The following is a 17,171-nucleotide window of genomic DNA, read 5'->3' as shown; positions in this document are numbered from 1 at the left end:
TTAAAATCAATATCATGTGGGGCTGAAACAAGTTCTCAAATAAATCAAACAATTAGATGTGGCTTCGTCTAAATCCGGACAACTAATGATCTCTCTGTCAACAGGCACCCAACATTTTAATATATTCATTGTCTTAAATGTTCCCTGAACTACCACCTTATTGTGGTGGGGGAGTTTGAGTACCCGAATAACCAGAGGAGCTATGTTGTCGGGGGCTTCATGCCCCCAGCAGGGTCTTCCAAGGCAAACAGGTCATAGGTGATGGGTCAGACTAAAAGCAGTTCAAAGAAACCCTGTGACAACAACAGCAATAAGGACTGTGACGCTGCCCGGAATGGCGCAGCCGGGGCCCCACCCTGGAGCCAGGCCTGGGGTTGGGGCCCGTAGGTGAGCGCCTGGTGGCTGGGCCTTTTCCCCTGGGGCTTGGCCGGGCCCAGCCCGAATAGATGACACGGGCCTGTCCTCCTGTGGACCCACCATCAACAGAGGAAACTCTAGGGGTTCTGTGCAGTGAGGATCAGGCAGAAGTCGACAGTGGGGGCTAAGGCATCCCGATCCCCGGATTCGTCCCGGCTCTGGAACACTGGACCAGCTCTACACTCTCCAGCGGGTGCTTGAGGGTTCATGGGAGTTCGCCCAACCAGTCCTCTCCACATTGAGAGGATTCAGATGAGGTGACTCGGGCATCTGGTCCGGATGCCCTCTGGATGCTTCCCTGGGGAGGTGTTCCGGGCATGTCCCTCCGGGAGGAGGCCTTGGGCTAGACCTAGGACATGCTGGAGAGACTATTTCTCTCGGCTTGCCTGGGAACGCCTCGGGGTCAAACCAGAAGAGCTGGAGGAGGTGTCTGGGGTGAGGGAAGTCTCTGCTTATACTGCTGTCCTGCGACCTGGCCCCAGATAAGCGGCAGAAAATGGATGGATGGATGTCTCTGCTCTGATCATGTGTTTATACCAAGATAACGCAGATGCTATTGCTTACAAAATCTCATGTCGCATATTTTCTCATGATTGTATAATGACTGTATAATGTCAAGGAAAGATTTATGAATAAACTGAACAGAATAGGATGGAATTGTTGTTAGATGTGTTTCAAAAGACCGGACGAATGAGCTAACTAAATGGCCTGAAATGTTGTTCCCATATATATTTACAACCTGGTTGAATCACCCAGCCATATTAGCAAATAAGTCAGACGTGATTATCTCAGCAGAAGTGTGTCAGTCACTCTGGATTAGCATGGTGAAGAAAAGATTGTAATCCTTAAGAAGTTATCTGACTTCTATCTGATAAAAGGTGACTCCCTGTCATGCACTTGTTGCCCCCTCTGTCCTCCTGTTTCTGTACAAAGTAATGTGCTTAGAAGCCTGTCAGTTCAACAAGCAGGGCCGAATCCAGACTTTTTAGACTGGGGTGGTCCAGCCCAGGCCCTGACTTATGCAGGGAAGGCATGAAGGTTTTGTGCAAACAACAAAATGTTTATTATTTTTTACCCTACTTAAAAATTGTTGTTGACATGAAAAAAATAAACACAAAAATGTTTCCCTTCTCTGTCACAATTCTGCTCTATGGAGCTCAACTTTTTGCATGACCAATCTTTATTTCTATTGTGCAATTTATGAATGTGTGAATGAGGACATACTGACTCTTGAGATAACACAGTCTGGTGGTGGTGGTGGTGGTGGCTGAAGGTCAGGTGGTGGTTGGGACGGCACAGTCCCATCGTGGCGCCTGGGGGTCAGGCAGTGGTTAGGGAAAGACAAAGTCTGATGGTTTTGGCTAGGTGTCCTGGTCAGTCAAGCCTTCAAGCAACTCTGTAAACCTGGGCACGCAGCTGCAGATAATTTGTAATCAAACATCCACTTAATCCTCTCCCATCCACCAGTTTGTTGTGAGATTGTTCTTTGCTTTCAAGTAAGTCTTTCCCTGACTCATCCTTGCACTGATTTCCTGTAGCCGCCCCTTTCTGACTCTGACTAGAAATTCTCCCACTGTCACAATTTCACAAATGCCACAGCTTTTTTTCAAGCCCAGGTCAACAATATCCTCAGACACAGTTTGTGCTCATCTATCGAGATGACATGCAGATCCTTTCCAAGAAGAAAGAGGAAGCCAGATTTCAAGAGACAGTGTGTAGTCGAGTAGAAGGCCTCAGATGTAGGGGTGGGAGCCGTTCTTTGATGACTGTTGGCTATGGGTCCCTGACCCATTCCTTATGAGTCCCTGACTCTTTCCTATGGATCCCTGACCATAGGACACACACACACACACACACACACACACACACACACACACACACACACACACACACACCTGACTTAAAGGGTTCTATCAGTCTGCACTAACCAAGTGTGGACTTGTGTTTCTAGTCATTTCAAAAAATACAATAAAGTAATACCACATTTACTTATGCTGTGTTTAACCACAATATTACTTCAATTTTTATTTGTTTTTAAATAAGTTGCCAAGAGGGAACTTGCAGGCTTAAGAGATGTCTATAAATCTCAGAGGGGACTCCTACACATTGTTTAAAACGGTGAATTAAAATAAAATAAAATAATATATATCATCTCCCCCCTGAACTGCTACCTTATTGTGGTGGGGGAGTTTGAGCACTCAAATGACCCTAGGAGCTATGTTGTCGGGGGCTTTGAGCCCCCAGTGGGGTCACCCAAGGCAAACAGGTCCTAGGCGACGGGTCAGACTAAATGCAGTTCATCAAAACCCTATGATGAATAACCGTGACGTCGCCCGGCATGGCGGAGCCGGGGCCCCACCCTGGAGCCAGGCCTGAGGTTGGGGCCCTCAGGAGAGCGCCTGGTGGCCGGGAGTTTGCCCGTGGGGCCCGGCCGGGTTCAGCCCGAAAGGACGACGCGGGCCCGTCCTCCTGTGGAGCCACCATCCACAGAGGAAGCCGTAGGGGTCGGGTGCAGTGTGGATCGGGCGGCAGTCGATGGCGGGGGCCTCGGCGACCCGATCCCCGGACGCAGCTTTTGGCGTTTGGGACATGGAACGTCACCTCACTGGTGGGGAAGGAGCCTGAGCTTGTGCAGGAGGTTGCGAGGTACCGGCTAGATATAGTCGGGCTCACCTCCACGCACTGCTTGGGCTCTGGAACCCAGCTCCTTGAGAGGGGCTGGACTCTCTACTTCTCTGGAGTTGCCCGCGGTGAGAGGCGGCGGGCTGGTGTGGGCTTGCTCATAGCCCCACAGCTCAGCCGCCAGGTGTTGGAGTTCACCCCGGGGGAAAGAGAGGGTCGTGTCCCTATGCCTTTGGGAGGGGGACAGGTCTCTAACAGTCGTTTCGGCCTACGGCCCAAATGGCAGTGCGGAGCACCCGGCCATCTTGGAGTCCCTGGGAGGGGTGCTGGACAGTGCTCCGCCTGGGGACTCCATTGTTCTACTGGGGGACTTCAATGCTCACGTGGGCAACGACAGTGAGATCTGGAGTGGGGTGATTGGGTGGAAAGGCCTCCCTGATCTGAACCAGAGTGGTGTTCTGTTATTGGACTTCTGTGCTAGTCACAGTCTGTCCATAACAAACACCATGTTCGAGCACAGGGATGTCCATAAGTGCACGTGGCACCAGGACTCCCTAGTGCCGGAGGTCGATGATAGACTTTGTGGTCGTGTCATCTGATCTCCGGCCGTGTGTCTCGGACACTCGGGTGAAGAGATGGGCTGAGCTGTCAACTGATCACCACCTGGTGGTGAGTTGGATGCGCTGGCAGGGGAGGAAGCCGGTCAGACTCGGCAGGCCCAAACATGTAGTGAGGGTCTGCTGGGAACGTCTGGCTGAACCCTCTGTTAGCGAGGTCTTCAACTCCCACCTCCGGACGAGCTTTTCACAGATCCCGGGGGAGGCTGGGTGCATTGAGTCCGAGTGGACCATGTTCTCCACCTCCATTGTCAAAGCAGCTGCTCTGAGCTGTGGTCGCAGGGTCTCTGGTGCCTGTCGTGGCGGCAATCCCCGAACCCGGTGGTGGACACCAGAAGTAAGGGAGGCCGTCAAGCTGAAGAAGGAGTCCTATCGGGCGTTGCTAGCGCATAGGACTCCTGAGGCAGCTGACGGGTACCGGCAGGCCAGGCGTTCCGCAGCCCGGGTGGTCGTGGAGGCAAAAACTCAGGCCTGGGAGGAGTTCGGGGAGGCCATGGAGGAGGACTTTCGGTCGGCCTCGAGGAAATTCTGGCAAACTGTCCGTCGCCTCAGGAGGGGGAAGCAGTGCTTCACCAACACTGTTTACAGTGGAGGTGGGGAGCTGCTGACCTCAACTGGGGATGTAGTCGGACGGTGGAAGGAATACTTCGAGGATCTCCTCAATCCCACCTTCACGTCTTCCACTGAGGAAGCAGAGGCTGGGTGCTCAGAGGTGGATTCGTCCATCACCCAAGCCGAAGTCACCGAGGTAGTTGGCAAGCTCCTTGGTGAAAAGGCACCAGGGGTGGATGAGATTCGCCCTGAGTATCTGAAGTCTCTGGACGTGCAGGGGCTGTCATGGTTGACACGCCTCTGTAACATCGCGTGGAGGTCGGGGACAGTGCCTCTGGACTGGCAGACCGGGGTGGTGGTCCCTCTTTTCAAGAAGGGGGATCGGAGGGTGTGTTCCAACTACCGGGGAATCACACTCCTCAGCCTCCCTGGGAAAGTCTATTCCAGGGTACTGGAGAGGAGGTGCCGGCTGTTAGTCGAACCTCGGATTCAAGAGGAACAATGCGGTTTTCGTCCTGGACACTGGACCAGCTCTACACTCTCCAGCGGGTGCTCGAGGGTTCATGGGAGTTTGCCCAACCAGTCCACATGTGCTTTGTGGATTTGGAGAAGGCATTCGACCGTGTCCCTCGCGGCGCCCTCTGGGGGGTGCTCCATGAGTATGGGGTTCGGGGCCCTTTGCTAAGGGCAGTCCAGTCCTTGTACGACCGGATGAAGGGACCGAAGCACCCCGAGCATGTCGGCGCGTGTCGCGACCGCAAGAGTGCGACCGCGGGAGTGCAGCCGCGACAACTGGCCAAGCAACAGGCCTTACAGTCATCAAAGGTTAAAAAGTTGGAGTGCGCCGAGACATCAAAGTTTGATGGTACGCCGTGGCCACGCCCTTTGAGGAAATAACGTGCAGAGCACAACGGGAGATCTTCAACATGTCTAGAACACACTAAGATTGAGTTTGCGATGATCGGATAAACGCTGTTGGAGGAGTTCGTTCAAATAGCTAACCTGTGAAAAAGGATTTTTTGCATTTTTGATGCATTCAAAAAAATATGGCGGACTTCCTGTTTGGTTATGACGATGGTTGTTAGAGGATTTTATGTAGCTCCTGCCATGCTTAAGGAGCATAAAAAAATTCATGCACGTAGGACAAAAAAACCTCAGCATAGAGTGGGAAAGTGGAGAGGGAGAGAGAGTGGGGAGAGACATGTGGTAAAGTTGCCACGGGTCGGATGCAAACCTGAGTTGCCCGCACGAGGACTGTAGCCTCGATACATGGGAGCACGCACAAATGTGATTCCTCCATAGGGTGGCTGGTCGCACCCTTAGAGATAGGGTGAGGAGCTCGGTCACCAGTTAGGAGCTCGGAGTAGAGTCACGACTCCTCCACATTGAGAGGAGTCAGCTGAGGTGAATTGGGCATCTGGTCCGGATGCCCTCTGGATGCTTCCCTGGGGAGGTGTTTGGGGCATAGAGGCCTTGGGCTAGACCTAGGACACGCTGGAGAGACTATTTCTCTCGGCTTGCCTGGGAACGCCTCGGGGTCAAACCAGAAGAGCTGGAGGAGGTGTCTGGGGTGAGGGAAGTCTCTGCTTATACTGCTGTCCTGCGACCTGGCCCCAGATAATCGGCAGAAAATGGATGGATGGATGGATGTCTCTGCTCTGATCATGTGTTTATACAAAGACAACGCAGATGCTGTTGCTTACAAAATCTCATGTTGCATATTTTCTCATGATTGTATAATGACTGTATTATGTCAAGGAAAGATTTATGAATAAACTGAACAGAATAGGATGGAATTGTTGTTAGATGTGTTTTAAAAGACCGGACAAATGAGCTAACTAAATGGCCTGAAATGTTGTTCCCATATATATTTACAACCTGGTTGAATCACCCAGCCTTATTGGCAAATAAGTCAGACGTGATTATCTCAGCAGAAGCGTGTCAGACACTCTGGAATAGCGTGGTGAAGAAAAGATTGTAATCCTTAAGAAGTTATCTGACTTCTATCTGATAAAAGGTGACTCCCTGTCATGCACTTGTTGCCCCCTCTGTCCTCATGTTTCTGCACAAAGTAATGTGCTTAGAAGCCTGTCAGTTCAACAAGCAGGGCCAAATCCAGACATTTTAGGCTGGGGTGGTCCAGCCCAGGCCTTGGCTAGGTGTCCTGGTCAGTCAAGCCTTCAAGCAACTCTGTAAACCTGGGCACGCAGCTGCAGATCATTTGTAATCAAACATCCACTTAATCCTCTCCCATCCACCAGTTTGTTGTGAGATTGTTCTTTGCTTTCAAGTAAGTCTTTCCCTGACTCATCCTTGCACTGATTTCCTGTAGCCGCCCCTTTCTGACTCTGACTAGAATTTCTCCCACTGTCCCAATTTCACAAATACCACAGTTTTTTTCAAGCCCTGGTCAACGAAATCCTCAGACACAGTTTGTGCTCATCTATCGAGATGACATTCAGATCCTTTCCAAGAAGAAACAGGAAGCCAGATTTCAAGAGACAGTGTGTAGTCGAGTAGAAGGCCTCAGATGTAGGGGTGGGAGCCGTTCTTTGATGACTGTTGGCCATTAAAATGGCCCTTACAGAATGGTACCATTGGAACCAACAAAAACTATTCCACCAAACCCTTGCTGGCATCCTACAACTCTTGCCAATACTGCATCACAAGTCCCATCCTGACGGTGGTAGATCAGATCAGGAAGATGGTCAAATTTTGCCATAGTCCAAACTGCCGTCTGCCAAGGAAACAGCTGAACTGGTCATTACCCATGTCTTCAGAGTCCAGTTCACTCTCCACACAGCTCACTGATTGATCTTTTAAGACATTGTGAATATAAAGTTGGGTAAAACGTAAATCTTTTATAATCACTGTTTTCTTTGACCACATTTGTAAGAAGGAAAACACCTGTTCAAACAAACTGGTTTAATTGTCTGCACAAGGTGATGACTTCAAGAAACCCTATAAAATCACAATGATTATTGTTTGTTAACAAAGATATTTAATTTTATATCTGCAGATCATGAAAGTTATTTTTGAAGACTTATTCAGACCAGCTGAAAACACAAACTCGTCCTCACCACCAGTGTATTCATTAACACCTTCTGACTGTATCCTCACTGTAGTTTCAACATGAACACAAACATGCTAATGAGAGCCGTGTCGTCATCCCAGAGGGAGCATGTTAATAACAATGATAATACTTTGAACCACAGGTGAGTTCTAGTTGAAAGGCATGAATGAATACACTTTAACATCAACACATGATGCAACAATCCCCCTCCCCACACAGGAACCTTCACTACAGACATGATCGAAAAATCACTAAACTTTTTATCACTAACCTAAAACAAACAGACAAACTCTGAAAAGCTCAGAAACATCAGTACAGTTGAAATATTCCTCTCTGCCTCTCTATAACATGATCATGTATGATACCATACCGTAAATACATTAAAGTCAGTTCATCATGGTGACACACGAGATGTTCAACAAAATACAAAAACATTTAAGTAGAAAAATGAAGCTTGACATTCATTGACATTCGAAATTCACCAGTAGGTCATTTTTAAAGCAAATATAAAAAAGGGCTTGAAAAGTCTTGCCAGACCAAGAGGCCTAATGCCATCCTATTCAAGGCTTAGGTGGTCCAGAAGTCCAACAAAAACACCAAGTTGATCTTTAAACCAAGCTTGATGTAAACGTACTGATAGATAAAGATGGGGAGCTGTCTCCAAAGCAGGAATTAATTCAACTTTTTTCCTTGTTTTAGGAATTTTCTGTAACCTCTCCACTATTTCCTAAGCTATTTTCAAGGACACAGAAGATCTCACGGGTTTGTTTTGCAGCATTGACCAGTCCTTGCAGGTTTGAAATCATAAGTCTCAAGGCCCTAACACACCAAGCAGATGGTAAATAACTGGTGGTGATGAAGGCCGCCTGTGGCGTCGCCACACGTTGCCTTTCATCTTGGCTAAAAAGTTGCACTTCAACACGGTGCAAAGAGTACAGCTGAAGGCCACCATGAATGTTCTGCGTTACGCGTGAGAGGAAATAACTCTCAATGCCACCAGACGACGGTAGTCTGCTGTTTTAATACGAGAACACCATTTTCACACCGCTATCTGACATCACTCGTATTATAGGTAGCCTAATAATCGAGGTAATGTCTGATAAAAAGTTTAAAATGCCGCTGACGTAATCAGTCCTTAGTCTTTTAGTGGAAAAAGAAAAGAAGAGAGGGAGGTGACCTCAGCCAATCAGTAATTCCTCTCATGACCCGCACCAACGCTGACCAACTCAGATGAGTCAGACAAGATTCACAAAGATTCAGATGAGGTCCAACTGGTAGTTACGTAGCCAGACACAAAAACTAAGGTGACGACCTCCGTGGTGTGTCAGGGCCTTATCAGTCAACCTGTAGAAGCAGAAGTGATGCATTTGGAAGAGGTGTGCTTTGATACGGTCCAGTTTCTTCTGCTCGAGCACATGCATGGGTACTCAACGTGGCCATGAAGTATGATTGATCCCTGTCCCCACTATCAAGAAGTCCCAGTGTGTTCTGGCTGTATCCGACCAAAGAGACAATAAGTCAATAAAGTTGGCGTCATGTTCTACATTTGCATCAACATTCACTGTACCCAGCTTTGGCTTCAGCTCTGGAATGAATCCAGTCTTCATATCATCACTTGTCTCCATGACTCTTCTAAAAAAAATCATCTAGAACCTCCTCGCCAGACGTGTTTCAAGGTCCTGGTCAAAATGTAGAACGGACAAGAGAATGACGGTTTTGCCATTGCCATCTCTCAATGAGCCTGCCAACAGCTTAATCAACCATGTTGGGATTCTGAAGTTTGTTTCCAGGTGACAAGGTGATGTCAAATATGAAATATGAAACAATGCGTTCATGTGACATCAGGACGATTGTGTTTTTGTTTCTAGACTCTGGGCTATTGGTTTTTTTTCCATCAGCTCAGAGCGATAAAAAAATGTCAGGAAGGCTGCAGCTAAAATCGTCCTGGTAGGTTCACAAACTAAAGTAATTTGAATAGTTCTGAGGATGTAGCATTACAGATAACAACTGGAAGAGCCTTCCAGACAGTGAGGGCTGCCATAACGAAGGCTGAACCCCAGAATATCTGCAGGGCGCTTCATGGGTCTGTGGGGGCCCGAGGCAAACATTCCTTAAGGGCCTCTTCCAACCAGCATCTACAATTATTTTCCAGCAATAATGCATGCAACATTTAACAGGACATTAAGAGTGACTGCTGTCAGATGGTGCCCCATTAAGGAGGCTTCCTACTTGCAAAATGTGCACATTTTTTAAGGCAATGCTTTGGTTTAAAGTTCATCAGTTATTGGGGGGGGTCCTATTGGCCTGGGGCCCCAAGCTGCTGCCTGCCTTGACAGTTGATAAGCAGCGCCTCTGGGAAGAGTGTAGGAGGGCGAACCAGTGTCCGATAACATTAAACTGTGTTAAAGTTCGGACCTTTTACAGTTCACTTTAAGATTTACAGTTCAGAGTAAAGTTTTCTGTTAAAGTTTCACATTAAACTTCAATATTGCATCATGTACCAGTGGAGTTAGACGGTAGGAGGGAGGGGGGAGTAATCAAGGGAGAGGTGAGGAAGAGGAGGAGAGATCAGAAGAAAGGACGACACTGACTACAGCTGCCCATTGGTCGAGAGCTGACGGGATGAAGAGGATGACGAGGGAGTTGCCATCAGAGATAAGTGAGCTGTGATCATTCTGGCACTCAGAGAGCTGACTGAGCTCAGCAGGTTCAGGTCACCACCTCCCCTCAGTGCTGGATGATGGACGACCAGCAGGGAGCCGAGCTCTGCTACCCTCAGCTCCTCAACTTGTCTTGCAGGGTTATTATGCGCCCTCGCACTGAGGCCGTCCTCCTGTATGCTTTGCTATCCTCTATCGTTGTTCTCACTGTTGTTCTTAACCTGCTTGTCATCATCTCCATCTCTCACTTCAGACAGCTTCACACCCCCACCAACCTGCTTCTGCTCTCCCTGGCTATCTCAGACCTCCTTGTTGGGCTGCTGATGATGCCAGTGGAAATGATGCGGATAATAGAAAGCTGCTGGCTGCTGGGAGATCTCATGTGTGCTTCTTCTGACATTATAGCCTTCACTCTTATCTCAACATCTGTGGGAAACATGGTGCTCATATCAATCGATCGCTATGTAGCTATTTGTTATCCTCTGCAGTATTCAAACCACATCACTCGCAGCAGAGTGGGGCTGTGTGTGTGTCTGTGCTGGGCCTGCTCAATCCTTTACAACGGGCTGATCTTAAAGGAACATCTGAGGCAGCCTGACAGATATAACTCTTGCTTTGGGGAGTGTGTGGTGGTGATTGACTATGTGTCAGGAACACTGGATCTTGTGTTCACCTTTATTGGCCCCTGTATGGTCATCATTGTTCTGTACATGAGAGTGTTTATCGTTGCAGTGTCTCAGGCTCGTGCCATGCAGACTCATGTTACAGTGGCTGCAGTTCTCAAGGTTCGAATCACTGCAAAGAAATCAGAGAGAAAGGCAGCCAGGACTCTGGGCATAGTCATACTGGTGTTTTTGATCACTTTCTGTCCATATTACTTTCCCTCTCTTGCAGGACGAGACATATCAAACAGTGCATCATCGTGGGCGATTGTGACTTGGCTGCTCAATTTTAACTCTTGTTTAAACCCTCTCATATACGCTTTGTTCTATCCGTGGTTTAGAAAAGCGATCAGGTTCATCGTCTCACTAAAGATCCTGGAGCAGTCCTCGTCTCTGGTTAATATACTTTAAAGATATGATGTATATAACCTGTTCAGTCTGAACAAAACTCAAACATCTGTCAGCTATGCAAAGTGATCAGTGCACATGCAGAATGTTTTATGTCACATGTTTGATGTCACTAAAACAAAGAGAAAGACGGCTGGCACACTGCAGAGCTCCAGAAATGTTTCCACCACGGTGTCAGAAAAGCAGGTTCTGCTCAGAACGTCACCCAGGTGAAATATGTTTCAGGAAGATTGGAGCCCTGCAGAGTGTCTCTTTGTTTCAGTGACTTTTTTTGCTCCTCTCTGCAGCTGTCCTTTATGTTTGGATGTGTGATTTCTGGATTGTTGTCAATATGTTTGATGTCACACTGTGCATTTGTGCCTTTCTTTATTTCCTCTTCCCTCTTCTCTCTCTGAGCAGTGTGATGATTTAAAGATTAGCGATTCAGAGTGAAGTCAAGAGCTGCAATGTTTTGTTTCACAATTCTTGATTATTGACTCATTGAAAGTAATTTTATCAGCAATAATGTGAATATAAATGTTGTTTCCCTCGTTCTAAATGTGATAATGTTCCCTGTTTCTTCTCTCACATTACAGAAAACTCAATGTTCCAGTTAAAGACACGATAAATAAAGATGATTCTTTGTAACCTGAAAGTTGATTCTTTTGTGTTTTTTATCATCAATATCAAACTGTTATAAGGTTTTACAACATAAGGATCAAGAGTGTCATGAAATCACAGCCATCAGAAAAGGCCGATCAGTCGACACACCCACCTAATGCCACAAAAAGTTTCTGAAATAAATTATTTTAATAACACGTTATACAAATTTATACACAGCATGCTTTACATGAAAAAAGTAAAGACAATAAAAACTATCATTACAAAATAAAGAAATAGATTAAAACATATGAAATCCAAAACAAACGTACGTATAAAGGACCCTGAACCATCACATGCAACACACACACACACGCACACACACACCTGACTTAAAGGGTTTTATCAGTCTGCACTAACCACGTGTGGACTTGTCTTTCTAGTCATTTCAAAAATACAATAAATTAATACCACATTTACTTATGCTGTGTTTAACCACAATATTACTTCAAATGTTATTCGTTTTTAAACAAGTTGCCAAGAGGGAACTTGCAGGATTAAGAGATGTCTATAAATCTCAGAGGGGACTCCTACAGATTGTTTAAAACAGTGAAGTTAATTCAAAATAAAATAATATTGATCATGTCATGGTTTGGTTTTTTGTTCTGTATTTAATCTTGTTTTAGTTCATTATTTCCCTTGTGCGCTTTAATGTTTCATAGTCTGTTTTACTTTAGTCCTTAGTGTGTTTCCCTGTATCCTTGTGTCCTCCTATGTTTCCTGTTAGTTTATTTCCTGTCTTGTGTTTTAAGTCTAGTCTTTAGTGTTTCCTGTTTTATTTTGTAGATCTGGTTTTGGTGGTGGTGTCAGTGTTTGGTTGTACTTTGTACTTGTCCTCAGTGTTCTTTGTTCCTTGTGTTTCCCGCCTTTGTGATTACCCTGATGTTCCTCACCTGTCTCGTTAGTCTCACCTGTGTCCAATTACCCCTGTCTATTTAGTCTCTGTGTTTTTCCTCAGTCTCTTGTCGGTTCATTGTCAATGTCTCGTGGTCTGTTCCTGGAATGTCTTTCATCTCCCTGCTCCCTGTGTTTTCTCCGTCGTGGATTTTGGTTTTTGAGACGTTTTGGATTTAGTTTGTTAAGAAAGTTTTTGTTTTGCCTTTTTGTTCAAATAAATTAGTTTATTCTGCACATGGGTCCTCCTCCCTGTTTCCTGCCTGCTAACACGTGACAGATCATCCACACACACAGAGGTGGCAGAGAGAAACTTAAAATCTCTGCAGGCCTCAGGTCAGCGGGCTGTTTGTCCGACAGAACGTCACCATGGTTACTAAATGCACCTTCACAACGCTGTGTGAGCAGAGCTCTTCTTCAGATGCTTTATTGTTCTATTCTGGCTGCTCTCTTTTTAAGTGCCCTAACCTTCACCAGCCTTCATTCAAAGTTGCAGCCGTTATTCATGACAGCAATCTAATGCAGCAGGTTGTTTAATGCATTTGTGAATCTTTAACATGAAGAGACTCAACCTTTTAGATTTTCTCGTGTTTTTTGTTTTTTTTTAATTGAAGTGACTTTAACGGTTATTGACAATCAACAGAGACTCCAGTGTTGTTTGTGATTTGAGCTCTGATTAACCCGTACATGTACTCACATTTACTGATGCACTGACTGTTTGGCACTTTTTTAATTCTGTTGTATGGGTTACAATGAAAAAAAAGAATTATTCTTTTACATACTGCTCATACTCAGAACCTCACATTATGGCCCATCATAAAAAGTGTCAAATCTTGGACTATCTATTTAAAAAAGTACAATTAGCCTATCTGACTGACTCTTATAAATGATAAATTCTAACTATGTTTCAGAGAGCAGGAAAAGTGTGTTTTAAGCTGGAGACAATCTTTTACTCTTAAAATCAATATCATGTGGGGCTGAAACAAGTTCTCAAATAAATCGAGTAACTAGATGTGGTTTCGTCTAAATCCGGACTACTAATGATCTCTCTGTCAACAGGCACTCAACATTTTAATATATTCATTGTCTTAAATGTTCTGTTATTAATTTCAGCAGACTATGCCTCTGCTCCCTCCCCCCTGAACTGCTACCTTATCGTGGTGGGGGAGTTTGAGTACCCGAATAACCCGAGGAGCTATGTTGTCGGGGGCTTCATGCCCCCAGCAGGGTCTCCCAAGGCAAACAGGTCATAGGTGATGTGTCAGACTAAAAGCAGTTCAAAGAAACCCTGTGACAACAACAGCAATAAGGACTGTGACGCTGCCCGGAATGGCGCAGCCGGGGCCCCACCCTGGAGCCAAGCCTGGGGTTGGGGAACGTAGGTGAGCGCCTGGTGGCCGGGCCTTTGCCCCTGGGGCCCGGTCGGGCCCAGCCCGAATGGGTGACACGGGCCTGTCCTCCTGTGGACCACAGAGGAAACTCTAGGGATTGGATGCAGTGTGGATCAGGCAGCAGTCGACAGTGGGGGCTGCGGCATCCCGATCCCCGGATTCCTCCTGGCCGTGGAACACTGGACCAGCTCTACACTCCCCAGCGGGTGCTTGAGGGTTCATGGGAGTTTGCCCAACCAGTCCACATGTGCTTCGTGGATCTGGAGAAGGCATTCAACCGTGTCCCCTATGGTGTCCTGTGGGGGGTGGTCCAAGAGTATGGGGTTCGGGGCCCTTTGCTAAGGGCGGTCCGGCCTCTGTATGACCAGAGCAGGAGCCTGGTTTGCTTGCCAGCGGGACGTTGGACTTCTCGCAGGGCTGCCCTTTGTCACCGGTTCTGTTCATAACTTTTATGGACAGAATTTCTAGGTGCAGCCAGGGGCCGGAGGGGGTCCGGTTCGGGGACCACAGGATCTCGTCTCTGCTTTTTGTGGATGATGTGGTCTTGTTGGCTCTATCTAAACCGAACCTTCAGCGCACACTGGGGCGGTTCACTGCAGAGTGTGAGGCGGCTGGGATGAGGATCAGCACCTCTAAATCTGAGGCCATGGTTCTCGAACCAGAAAAAGATGGCCTGCCCTCTCCGGATTGGTGGTGAGTCCTTGCCCCAGGTTGAGGAGTTTAAGTATCTTAGGGTGTTGTTCACAAGTGAGGGGAGGACGGAGCGCGAGATTGACAGATGGATCGGTGCAGCGTCGGCAGTCATGAGGTCGCTGTATTAGTCCGTACTGGTGAAAAAATAGCTAGGCAAAAGGCAAGGCTCTCGATATATATATATATATATATATATATATATATATATATATATATATATATATATATATATATATATATATATTTAAAGTTCTATTTTTGGGCTTTTCAGCCATTAATGGACAGGATGGTGGATAGAGTCGGAAAATGAGGAGAGAGAGAGAGTGGGGAGAGACATGCGGTAAAGTTGCCACGGGTCAGATGCGAACCCGGTTGCCCGCACGAGGACTGTAGCCTCGATACATGGGAGCGCGCACAAATGTGATTCTTCCATAGGGTGGCTGGGCGCACCCTTAGAGATAGGGTGAGGAGCTCGGTCACCAGTTAGGAGCTCGGAGTAGAGCCACGACTCCTCCACATTGAGAGGAGTCAGCTGAGGTGGCCAGGGCATCTGGTCCGGATGCCCTCTGGATGCTTCCCTGGGGAGGTGTTCTGGGCATGTCCCTCCGGCAGGAGGCCTCGGGCTAGACCTAGGACATGCTCTGATCATGTGTTTATACCAAGATAACGCAGATGCTATTGCTTACAAACTCTCATGTCGCATATTTTCTCATGATTGTTTAATGACTGTATAATGTCAAGGAAAGATTTATGAATAAACTGAACAGAATAGGATGGAATTGTTGTTAGATGTGTTTTAAAAGACCGGACGAATGAGCTAACTAAATGGCCTGAAATGTTGTTCCCATATATATTTACAACCTGGTTGAATCACCCAGCCATTTTAGCAAATAAGTCAGACGTGATTATCTTAGCAGAAGCGTGTCAATCACTCTGGATTAGCGTGGTGAGGAAAGAGTGTAATCCTTAAGAAGTTATTTGTGTCATGTTTGGGTTTGTTTGTGTCTCTTCCCCACGTGTGTGTGTTTTGTTTCCCTGTCTGTCATTCCCTCTGTGTCTCTAACTATCAATCAGTGTCCACAGGTGTGGCTCATCCAATCACCGGGTTACTTAAGCTGGCTTCTGCCAGGAGGCCAGCGCCAGATTATTGTTGTTCCATTGTGGTCAGTAGCTCTCTAGTGTTTTCAGTGCTCCAGTGATATTTCTTGTATAATTCCCTGTCGTGTTTATTAACCTCCGTGTTCTCTCTCCTCTTAGTGTTCCCAGTCCTGCGTTCCTGTCCCTGTCTCTGTCGTCGTCTTGTTCGTCTGATCTGGCTTCTTCACGCGTTCCTTGTACACCTCGTGTCACATAGTTTGTTGTTGCACATTTAGAGTCACTTAGATTTTCATGTACACATAGTTGATTGTCACATTTGATAACTTGTACACATTCTTCGAGTCACATAGTTTCATGTTACACATTAGTGTCACTTATATTTCTTGTATTCTTGATCACTCGTGTATAATAAATTGTTCCTTCGTTTTCATTTTCGGTTTCTGTCTTGTGCTCTTGGTTCTACATTATTCTAATCATAACAATTTGACTTCTATCTGATAAAAGTTGACTCCCCGTCATGCACTTGTTGCCGCCTTGTTTTTTCAAGCCCTGGTCAAGAATATCCTCGGAGACAGTTTGTGCTCATTTATCGAGATGACATGCAGATCCTTTCCAAGAAGAAAGAGGAAGCCAGATTTCAAGAGACAGTGTGTAGTCGAGTAGAAGGCCTCAGATGCTGGGGTGGGAGCCGTTCTTTGATGACTGTTGGCCATTAAATTGGCCCTTACATAATGGTACCATTGTAACCAGCAAAAACCATTCCACCAAACCCTTGCTGGCATCCTACAACTCTTGCCAATACTGCATCACAAGTCCCATCCTGACGGTGGTAGATCAGATCAGGAAGATGGTCAAATTTTGCCATAGTCCAAACTGCCGTCTGCCAAGGAAACAGCTGAACTGGTCATTACCCATGTCTTCAGAGTCCAGTTCACTCTCCACACAGCTCACTGATTGATCTTTTAAGACATCATGAATATAAAGTTGGGTAAAACATAAATCGTTTATAATCACTGTTTTTTTTTTGTTTTAATTGTCTGCACAAGGTGATGACTTCAAGAAACCCTATAAAATAACAATGATTGTTGTTTGTTAACAAAGATATTTAGTTTTAAATCTGCAGATCATGATGAAAATTATTTTTGAAGACTTATTCAGAACAGCTGAAAACACAAACTCGTCCTCACCACCAGTGTATTCATTAACACCTTCTGACTGTATCCTCACTGTAGTTTCAACATGAACACAAACATGCTAATGAGAGCCGTGTCGTCATCCCAGAGGGAGCATGTTAATAACAATGACAATGCTTTGAACCACAGGTGAGTTCTAGTTGAAAGGTGTGAATGAATTTAACATCAACACATGATGCAACAAACCCCCTCCCCACACAGGAGCCTTCACTACAGACCAAAATACCACTAAACTTTTTATCACTAACCTAA

The 17,171-nt window shown here is 46.4% G+C and overlaps 1 protein-coding gene and 1 long non-coding RNA gene across 2 annotated transcripts in view; one reads left to right on the top strand and one right to left on the bottom strand.

Annotated features, from left to right (window-relative positions):
- Nucleotides 1-17,171, bottom strand: part of LOC306820606 — a 113,106-nt gene that overhangs the window by 68,907 nt on the left and 27,028 nt on the right. The window lies entirely within an intron of this gene.
- On the top strand, nucleotides 10,019-11,014 carry LOC306819783 (trace amine-associated receptor 13c-like; the record flags this gene model as incomplete). The annotated part of the gene is made up of 1 exon (XM_079337335.1): nucleotides 10,019-11,014. The coding sequence occupies one exon, from the start codon at nucleotides 10,019-10,021 to the stop codon at nucleotides 11,012-11,014; it is 996 nt and encodes a 331-aa protein (XP_079193461.1).

The sequence above is a fragment of the Symphodus melops genome (assembly GCF_947650265.1).
Source record: "Symphodus melops genome assembly, chromosome: 2".
Taxonomy (NCBI): Eukaryota; Metazoa; Chordata; class Actinopteri; order Labriformes; family Labridae; genus Symphodus; species Symphodus melops.
This window is presented reverse-complemented; position numbering and strand designations above follow the sequence as displayed.